This window comes from Arachis duranensis, chromosome 3 (assembly GCF_000817695.3).
Source record: "Arachis duranensis cultivar V14167 chromosome 3, aradu.V14167.gnm2.J7QH, whole genome shotgun sequence".
Lineage (NCBI taxonomy): Eukaryota > Viridiplantae > Streptophyta > Magnoliopsida > Fabales > Fabaceae > Arachis > Arachis duranensis.
Genome location: NC_029774.3, coordinates 13,026,732 through 13,036,886, shown reverse-complemented (window position 1 = coordinate 13,036,886; position 10,155 = coordinate 13,026,732). Strand labels below are relative to the sequence as shown.

Genomic DNA, 10,155 nt, shown 5'->3' with positions numbered 1-10,155 from the left:
CAACAAATCATCCGCTCGAATTTAGAATAGTTTTTGCTTTATTTATTTCCTTGTTTAGACACCAAAAAAAATTAACGAATATATTCTATCACACCTCTTAATTTTTACCACTGTATCTATGGATAAAGTTAGATTTCATGGTTAGAGTCAAATTCAAAATCAGTTATTAATTATTATTTATTAAGTACGAAACAAAATTCATAGAGTAAGACACAGGAAGATGAGAAGGTCAAGACAGTAAATTCCCTCTCGGACACACACATAAAGCATTCTTGGTCTCTCTCTCTCTTTCTTTCTCGCTTTTTCAGGTTTGGTAGGCGGCACCACCAAATCAGACTCTTACTTTGTTCTTTTTTTCCCCTCATCCTTTTCCCCAAATCCACCTGCTTGAAATTCCTTACTCACACACATACCCTTCGCCTCAAAGTTTCCGAAAACCACAAAATAACTAGAATCTTCCTTTCAATATTTTCAAATTTTGCCCTCAATATAGTATCTTTTTGAAAACAACCTGACTTGATACTTTCTTTAAGAATTTCAATTTTGAGGGTGCGAGAATGTTCAACGGAATGATGGATCCTGAGTTGATCAGAATCGCTCAGGAACAGATGAGTCGCATGTCACCCGCTGAGTTGGCTCGGATCCAACAACAGGTTTTTCTCCTTCAATTTTGGCTCTGTTTCTCCCCCTCCCCCTGCAATTGAATGTGTATAATCTTTACAATTTGTGTTTTTTCGAGTCTCTGGTGGAATGGATGCAAATTCTTTGTTCTCAGATCGGCTTGATGATTATAATGGAATAGGTTTCTTGATGCGTGTGATATTGGGAGTCCTAAGAAGTTTTGTGATCTTAGTCATGATTAATCCTTCTTTAGGGATCGTAATCTGTTGGTTTTTGAGCCGGATCCTTAATGTGATCATAGAGATTTAATTTGGTAATAATATGTTGTAATACACTGTATTTTTGGAATTGCAGATGATGTCTAATCCTGATCTGATGAGGATGGCTTCAGAGAGCATGAAGAACATGAAGCCTGAAGACTTTAAACTCGCTGCAGAACAGTTAAAGCATACTCGTCCTGAAGATATGGCTGAGATCGGTGAGAAGATGGTTAATGCATCACCTGATGAAGTAGCAGCTATGCGCTCCCGTGTTGATGCACATATCAAATATCAATTGAGTGCAGCTGAGTTGTTGAAGAAGCAGGTGAGCTCAAACCTGTTTTCTTATATTGATAAAATATGATTGGCATTAGATGAACCAAAGTAGAAGGCAAAATGTAGTTTGGAAGAGTTCTTAAATATTCTGATTCTTCCTGAGTTCCTGGTAGAAACATACTACGAGTTGACGGAAAACTCAGTCCCACAACTGTCCACCAAAAGACCTCACCAAATTATGGCACCTTAAGGAAAATTCTTTTCTAGAATCATTTAGACTTCATGTCAGAGTTATAAGTACAATTATATTTGAATAATATTTTAGCCACATAGATTTGCTTGCTTAGAGAATGCACAATCAGCCACCTGTATAAATTACATATTAAAATACAAAATACACATTGAAAATGCGAGAAACAACATATGTAAAATATACACAAATATATGGTGGCTTATTTTGGTGTGCAAAGAGCATTTTTGTAAACATGTCTCATGTGTCCTTATGGACTAAAATTAAATTTTGCAGGGCAATGAGCTTCATAACAAGGGGAAGTTCACAGATGCTTTGGAGAAGTATTCTCGCGTAAGTGCACTTTTTCTGACTCCTCAACTGTCTCTCATGCAACCTTTTTTCTTGTTTTACCCTGTTGTGAGACTTAAACTCATCTGCTATTTTGGCATAATTCCTGCTTTTATGTTCCATGTTCCAGGCTAAAGAAAATATTAAAGAGATTCCCTCTTCTGAAAGTAGAAAACTTCGTTTGGCATGCTCACTCAACTTGATGTCCTGCTACCTAAAGACAAAGCAGTACAATGAATGCATAAAAGAAGGTTCTGAGGTATTGATAATTCCTTCTATTTTGCCATTGCAAAGTATGATGCTAGTTAATAGTTATGATCTTTGCAATAGTATTATTGTTCCTTCCTTTTTGCTAATGTAGCGTCCGAAGTATTTCATTTCTTGAAAGTTGTTTCATCCTATCAATGCATTAATGTGCCTTTAACTACTGTAGGTTTTGGAATGCGATGCAAATAATCTTAAGGCTCTTTATCGGAGAGGGCAAGCATATAAAGAACTGGGTTTACTAAGGGTGAGCTTCTAGTGACTGAACTAACATTTTGCGATTTAGATTGCAATGATTTTTTTATTACATAAGTTAATGGTTTCCTGATTTTTTAGGATGCTGTTACTGATTTAAGCAAAGCACTTGAAGTGTCCCCTAATGATGATACAATTGAAGAGCTTTTAAGGTGTGATCTTGTTCCCTTTAATTTGCATGAAACTATATTAGGAACAAGAGCAATTGACTATACCTGTGATATGTCTGACTTGATTAGTTGCGATTAGCTCCGCAAACTCATTTAGGTGGTTAGTTATACCAGTTAGCTCAATTAGCTGGTTAGTTAATTAATTAGTTAGAAGTTGTTGAGATAGATATTTTTTGCAAGTAAAGTTAGTCGAAGGAGCTTTGATTAGGTGATGTATATATATATATAGCTGCACTGTAACTAACTGAACTACTGAAGTATGGATTCACCACTGCTTCATTTAGTCTTCAGCTCATTCATTCCACTTCAATTCCTCTTCTTTCATCTCTCTCTCTTAAAAAATCAATCTCTCCCTCTTTCTCTATCTCTCTCACACACACGCGCACGCATGCACGCGCACGCATGCACGCGCACACACACAATAAAACTTGTTTTGTAACAATATAGGAATTGATATATCGGATGCCATTTCTTTTCTATATTTACAAATTAGTGTTATCATAGTAGTTTTATAAAATAATAACTTCTTTTTTTTTTAAATTAAAAAAATATGAAGCATTATGTTGGATGTGGACTGCTGTTTAATGCCATAAAATATTTATTCCAGGGACACCAAGGAAATGTTGACAAAGGAAGGTGGTGACTGCGCTCCTGGAGGTTAGTGTCACTCAAAGTTGGTTTTTGATTTTCCCCCTTTTATTTGCCGCACTCTCCTGACCTTTATGGTTGTAATGGATGTAGGATTAGTAATCGAAGAAATCACTGAAGAAATCGAGAATGTGCCTTCTGGAAACAACAAAAGCTCTTCTTCAGAACAAAAGGTGGTTCAACCAAGAAAGTCCAGTGAATCCTCAAATAGTTCTAATACAGTAAATGGAAATCCAATAACAAATGCCGAGAGTATAGATAAGTTGAAAAATGATCCAGTAGCTATGAGGTAGGTTAGCTACGATATTGTTAATTTAATCATTGACCTATAAAGGAGATACACATTCTTATGTATTTATTCTGCAGATCTTTCCAAAACTTCATTTCAAATGCCGATCCTGCAACTCTGGCTTCTTTAAATCCTGGACAATCCAATGATATATCCCCAGAGATGATGAGAACTGCTACAAATATGATTGGAAAAATGTCTCCTGAGGAACTTCAAAAAATGCTTGAAATGGCTTCTTCATTCCAAGGGGACAACCCAATTTTAAGGGGAGGTTCCCCCAATTCTCCTTTCAACCCTGGATCAATTCCTCCCAACATATCACCTGATATGTTAAAAACAGCAAGTGATATGATAGGTAAAATGTCACCAGATGACCTTCAGAAGATGTTTGAAATGGCTTCCTCGTTGAACGGGAGAGGATCTGTTCCATTGTCAGCACCTGTAGACAATACTGAAAGAAGTTCTTCCCGGTCGGACTTACCATCCTCGAGTACTAGTGAAACTAGTGTTTCTGGAGAGTCAAGTTCTTCTCAAAATGTCTTCCCAAATATGAGAAATGCTTCTCAGCCGAACTTCCCTTCCTCGACCACAGATTTGCAAGAACAGATGAGAAATCAGATGAAGGACCCAGCTATGCGGCAGGTATGTTCATGCGTGGCTTGGATAAATGCAATCGTCTTCCTCTTTTATTTCTCATTTTGTTATTAATAAGGATTTCGTACAAGCACGTTGCTAAATAATACCTTTGTTATAGTTATACTTCTCTCTTGGTTATTCTTTTGTTTTCTTTTGTCTAGTAACACATATCATGTTACATTTTGTGTGTTATTTGCATGTACTTATCATCTACTTACTATTTTAGCTTATGTTGATTTGGCAGATGTTCTCATCAATGATTAAAAATATGAGTCCAGAAATGATGGCAAACATGGGCGAACAATTTGGTTTCAAGCTTTCACCCGAGGATGCAGCAAGAGCTCAGCAAGCCATGTCATCCTTATCGCCAGAGAGCTTGGATAAAATGGTAGTGTTTTTAGTTTTAAATTAATTTTTTTTTAAATCATGCCAAGTTTATTCTTGGCAATAAATGTAAGATAACATTAGGATCCAAGTTATTTCCATGCTTAATTTTAGCATGAGTTGTCGTTTGGTACTTGAAGTAGCATAGGCTGTAACATTGATAAGCTTAGGATCGCTGTCTAAATCTTTGTTGCTTCATCACATGGAACGCAAATTGGTGCTTGTTTTGAGGGTTTCCAACTTTAATATCTGATGTTATGTCTGTTGTACTAACACGAGGCCTTTCTCTTTCGTATTTGCAGATGGTTTGGGCAGACAGGGTTCAAAGAGGAGTTGAAGGTGCAAAAAAGACGAAGAACTGGCTGCTGGGGAAACCTGGCATGATCTTGGCAATATGCATGCTCATTTTGGCTATCATTCTTCATCGATTCGGCTTCATTGGTAGCTAGAATAATGGAACTTAAAATTGTAAGAGAGCCCTAAGGGTTCAAGTTCATGCATAATCTAAAAGAAAAAAGAATTCTTGAGCTTAACCTGATAGCAAAGGAATGAGTTGAAGGGACATAATCACATAACCATTGCTCTTTCAGTTGTGAATGTTCCTGGAGCAAGAATTTAGTGTGTTCTAGGAGCATGCAAGTATTTCTCTGCCAAGAGATGCACTGGAATGTATTTAGCGGGTACAGTTGATATTTTTCTTATAATATTTTTTTTAATATAATTTCTTTGATTTATTTTATTGTAGAACTTTAATATCATATATGAATAGCCTTTTGAGTTGTTTTGCATAATTGAGCACTTAGAATTAGAAAGGGACCCTACCATTCAATAAATACAAAAATTTGATGTCATTCGTTCATTTGTTCTAATCCTAATGCTTGAAACAGTCAGCCATTACTCACCCTTGAACATACAATATTATTTAACTGAGATTTACTTAAAGAGTAAGACTTAGTATGATTTACCTTATACTAGACATTTTGAAAATAGCATTTTGGTCAATAGCATTATTTATGTTACCATATCAAAATTTGAAGTTGTGTCGATATTGACTTGTTAGTCAAAGTGTTTGGCTTCATTGCTGCAGCAGCCATGTTTGCTTTATAAAGTACCTTAAGGTTAGGAAGTTAAAGTAAAAATTTTATATTGCAAAATAACAAACTGACTCAAGTTTCTAATGTTGAATTAAATAAATATAAAGTTAAAAATTTTCTATTCTATTAACCTTATCTATTGTTCTACAGATACCAGTTAGCAAAGTCTTATAAATTATCATGCTCCATGTTGCTTATTCAATCATATTAACATATTAACAAGTAGAATTATATTCAACTCTAAACCATACAGGTAGAATTTTCAACTCTAAACCATACATAATATTCAAACATATTAACAAGTAGTATTATATTCCTCCTTACTCCCTAAAAACCAAAATTATATCAAGTTCTTTATACTTATTTTAACTAATTCTCAAATCAAATAATGATATGAGGCTTTTATTTATTTATTTTGAAATCAAAATTATTTAAATTTTACTTTCAACAGTTCATAATAGATTCAAGTTCATATTTAACCCTCTTCTTTGTAATTTTAATAACTTATTATTTATACAATTTTTAAGGCTAAAACAAAGTATACTTGCAATTGCGGCTAAAAAATTTGGTTATGGAAATTGGAAAGCAAATGTGTGAAATGCTTCAAAATAGTTGAACCAAATTGAGATATAGACACAATATTTTTTGCAAGTTGTGAAAATGATTTATATTTTTTATAATTTTTTGCAGGTTTCGAAATAGTTTTTAATTTTTAATTTATTATTTTGTTTTTTGCAGGTTGTAAAAATGAATTTTTATTTTACTTTTTAGTTTTTCCATGTTATGAGAAACATATTACCTCCTGCACATCAAACACTTGACACATTTTCCTCTTCACATAGGTTTCGAAAGTCATATATCAGATACTTAGATTTATATATGTATTACATTCTATTCATCCATTTTCAGAAATTATATTACTTATACCCACTTAAAAATTAATTTGAATACAATTGCATATATTAAATTATCTTTCATTCAACCAATTTAGATTAGTCCAGTGATTAGTTCATTTATCCGCTTAAACAAGTGTGAAAATTTTGAATCCTTGTGTATATAAAGATTTATTGGCCAACGACAAATCCTTAAATAGAAATCAAATCTACTGTAGATGAATCATTAATCTATCAATTGAGGATGACCGTACAAAACTAAAAATAAAAATGGTCTTTTATTGTTACACAGTGTACTGATTTTCCAGGACCATTAAAACTCAATCATGCATGTGTAGTAGTTACTTTATTCGATCAGAAAAGCACTTGTTTTGTTGCACTTCAAGAAACATAAAGTGGTAAGGCATCGGATCAGAAACTGAAACTCAGAGCTCTAAGAGCAATTCAGTGGGCAAATCCCAACTGCAGTTCCACTCCAAGTCAGGTCAGCATGTAAAAGTATTACAAAAAAATAAAAAATATAAAATCAATTTATAGATAATAAACAATTATAGATTTTATTAAATGATTTATTCCATTTTTAATTTATGTATAATATTTATTGAATAAAATCATATTTTGCAAAATAATTTATTACATTTTTATTTTATAATGAATATTATTTAAATAAATTAAACAAAAAATTCATTTAAAAAACAATTCTTTATATTCTAAAAATATACTCTACCAAACAACTATATAATAAATGAAAATAATACATTACTAATGAAAATAATTTCGATATAAAAAATGTGTAATAAACAACATCCACAACTTTTAAACCAATTATGACAAACGTTATGTAATAATTATTGATTGTCATATATATATTCTATTAATAAGTCTTGTTTTAATCAGGGACGCAGTATGAGATTGTGAATCGTCTAAGGCTTCAGATAGTGATAGATACAATATGAATTTCATCAAAAAATGTTAGGACGAGATTGGACATGAGTTCACGGAGGCGGTAATGGATTTCTTCCAAAGGGCAAAGCTACCATCAGATGTGAATATAACATGGGTGACTCTGGCCCCAAAATTCCTGGGTGCTAAGGAGATAAAGAATTTTCGCCCGATTAGTTTGGTGGGATGAGTGTATAAGGTGATTTCGAAGGTGCTGGTGAGAAGAATGAGGTCGGTTATGCCGGACTTGGTGGGTGAGACCCAGACGGCATTTGTCAAAGGTAAAAAAATTCATGATGGTACTCTCATAGCCTGTGAGACAGTTCATTGGCTCAAAGCATGGAGACGGAAAGCAGCGATCATTAAACTGGACTTTCATAAAGCGTATGATAGAGTCAAATGGAGTTTCGTGGATATAGTGTTACAGAAAATGGGATTTGGACAACGTTGGAGGAATTGGGTGAAGGAGTGTGTCAACACGGCCACTATGTCTGTTCTGGTGAATGGGTCACCATCCAAGCCGTTCAATATGGAAAGAGGGCTCAGACAAGGGGACCCCCTTTCTCCATTTTTGTTTGTGTTGGTGGTCGATGTGTTGAATTGGATGGTGGGAGAAGCTATCAGGAACGGGCGCATTGAACTGCTACTGGTTGGAGGAGAGCATATCGAATTGTCGCACTTACAGTTTGCAGATGATACGATATTGTTTTACCCCTCGGTGATAGAGACAATACTCAATTATAGAAGACTGTTGTGGTGTTTTGAGTTGATGTCGGGGCTGAGCATTAATTTTGATAAGTCAAGTCTGATATCAGTGAATTGTGAGCACTGAATAGCCTACCTATCTACTACCTCAGTCTGTACAAGATGCCAAAGGCGGTTGTGAATAAGCTAATCACTTTGCAAAGGCGGTTTATGTGGTGTAAGGGGGATGGTAATGATGGTATTCCGTTAGTAAAGTGGGAGTTGGTTCAGGCACCGAAAAAGGCTGGAGGTTTGGGGTTGGGGATGCGGTGCTTCGGAATACAGCGCTCTTATTTAAGTGATCGTGGCGATTTTCTAAAGAGGAGTGCCCCTTGTGGAAGAAGATTGTATGCTCGTGCAACAACCTAAACCCTGATGTAATGCTAGTAAATCATCAGTTACCGGTTAAAGGAGGGCCCTGGAAAGACATATGTCATTTAAATATAAAAGAGCAGAGGATAAAAGACAAAATACTTACTGGCCTGGCGATGGAGGTAGAGAATGGGAGGAGTACACTGTTTTGGGAAGATAACTGGCTGCAAGCTGGCCCCTTGAAGGTAGCTTTTCCAAGACTATTCTCTATTTCGAACCAGCAAGGATCGATGATAGGGGATTGTGAATTTTGGGATGGGATTGAGTGGATATGGAACTTCCAGTGGCGGAGAGAGTTGTTCCAATAGGAGCTGGAACTTGTCCACCAACTTCACGAGCGTCTAAGGCCGGTGAAGTTGTCAGATGGTAAAGATGATAATATGGTTTGGAAGTTTGATAGTAAAGGGGTATTTTCTACCAAGTCTGTTGTGCAGGTCCTACAATCGAAGACTCTGTCAAATGAGATAACAAGTTACAGTTTCACAAGTTCAGTTTGGAGAGGGGTGGTACCGCCGAAAATTGAGCTTTTTGGGTGGTTTGTGCTTATCGGTAGAGTGAATACTAAGGAGAGGTTGAGTAGACTAGGCATTATTAGGCCCAGTGATAATCTCTATGTACTATGTAAGAATGAGATAGAGTCGGTGGAGCATTTATTTCTCCTATGTGAACTAACATGGCAGGTGTGGTGCAGTTGGTTGAGGTCTTTTGGGGAGATGTGGCCTATTTCTGGAACCATAAGGGAACTGTTTGAGCGGTTGACTGGTGGGCATAAGCGGAAACAAGATCAGAAGAAATGATTGCCGGGGTTCTTTGAAGTTGTTTGGAACATTTGGGTGGAACGCAATGCTAGGATCTTCAATAATCAAGAAACAGGTGTAGAGTTCGTAATAAGGAAGACGATTCTGAGCTATAACGAATGGACCGAGAGTGATCCTTTTGGTGGTTGATGGCATTACCGGAAGTTACAAGGATTTTATGTATTTCTATGAAGTACTTGTTGTTTTTTCTGTTGCTCTAAATTAGTGTGTTGAGCTTATTTTGATTAAAAAAAAGTCTTATTTTAATTATCGATGTATGTCTATCACAAATTTAAATATAAGTAACACTACATCACCAATAAAATACATATTTTTTCATGCTTTTACATAATATTTTTAGAATTTTGTTAGGAAGACAATGAAAATCTTGACAATGTGTACAATAGATTTTAAATTTGGCATAATATAAAGAAAATAAAATTCAAACAGTTATTTCAAAAAATTAACCATCTCAACCTAATTTACCAATGGAATTTACCCAAACACCCTCTCCCCCGCTACCCCATCCTCATCAATCATCCTATCTCTCCAGCTTTAGAAGTTTTCTCATTGGCCATCAAACAACCATCACGTAGTTATTAAAATAATCATCTGACTACGTAGTGAAATTACTATCTACCATTTGTTAATTGTATATACTTAAACTAAATCAAACAAAATAACTATCCAATTAAAAATTAAAATAACCATCTACATATCTAATAAATTGAATATTCAGCATTTAAATTTGTCAATCTTCAACCAACACCGTCGATAACCATTTTCCCTCCATGGTGCACACAAAAATGCTCTATCCCACCTTGAAATTCAACCCTCTACCACCAAGAACATTGTTCATCACTAAGCTTCCCTTCTTTGTCTTATTCAACTTGAGGATTGCGCGATTCTTCTTGCTTGGTTTGTTGGTGA

The 10,155-nt window shown here is 35.1% G+C and overlaps 1 protein-coding gene across 1 annotated transcript; it reads left to right on the top strand.

The window, feature by feature from the left end:
• The first annotated feature begins 259 nt into the window (after nt 1–259).
• LOC107477701 (outer envelope protein 61) lies at nt 260–5,122 on the top strand. The gene is made up of 11 exons (XM_016097757.3): nt 260–653; nt 976–1,206; nt 1,684–1,740; nt 1,868–1,996; nt 2,171–2,248; nt 2,338–2,408; nt 3,034–3,083; nt 3,168–3,363; nt 3,441–4,005; nt 4,244–4,387; nt 4,686–5,122. The coding sequence occupies exons 1-11, from the start codon at nt 558–560 to the stop codon at nt 4,830–4,832; spliced, it is 1,764 nt and encodes a 587-aa protein (XP_015953243.1). The 5' UTR covers nt 260–557; the 3' UTR covers nt 4,833–5,122.
• The last annotated feature ends 5,033 nt before the right edge of the window (nt 5,123–10,155 follow it).

What these genes read in the sequence shown, in the direction of transcription:
- LOC107477701 (XM_016097757.3), top strand. Translation starts at nt 558, where the DNA reads ATGTTCAACGGAATGATGGATCCTGAGTTGATCAGAATCGCTCAGGAA. An exon ending in ACAATTGAAGAGCTTTTAAG is followed by an intron (nt 2,409 to 3,033) that starts GTGTGATCTTGT and finishes TATTTATTCCAG; the next exon opens with GGACACCAAGGAAATGTTGA. An exon ending in CAGAGAGCTTGGATAAAATG is followed by an intron (nt 4,388 to 4,685) that starts GTAGTGTTTTTA and finishes TCGTATTTGCAG; the next exon opens with ATGGTTTGGGCAGACAGGGT.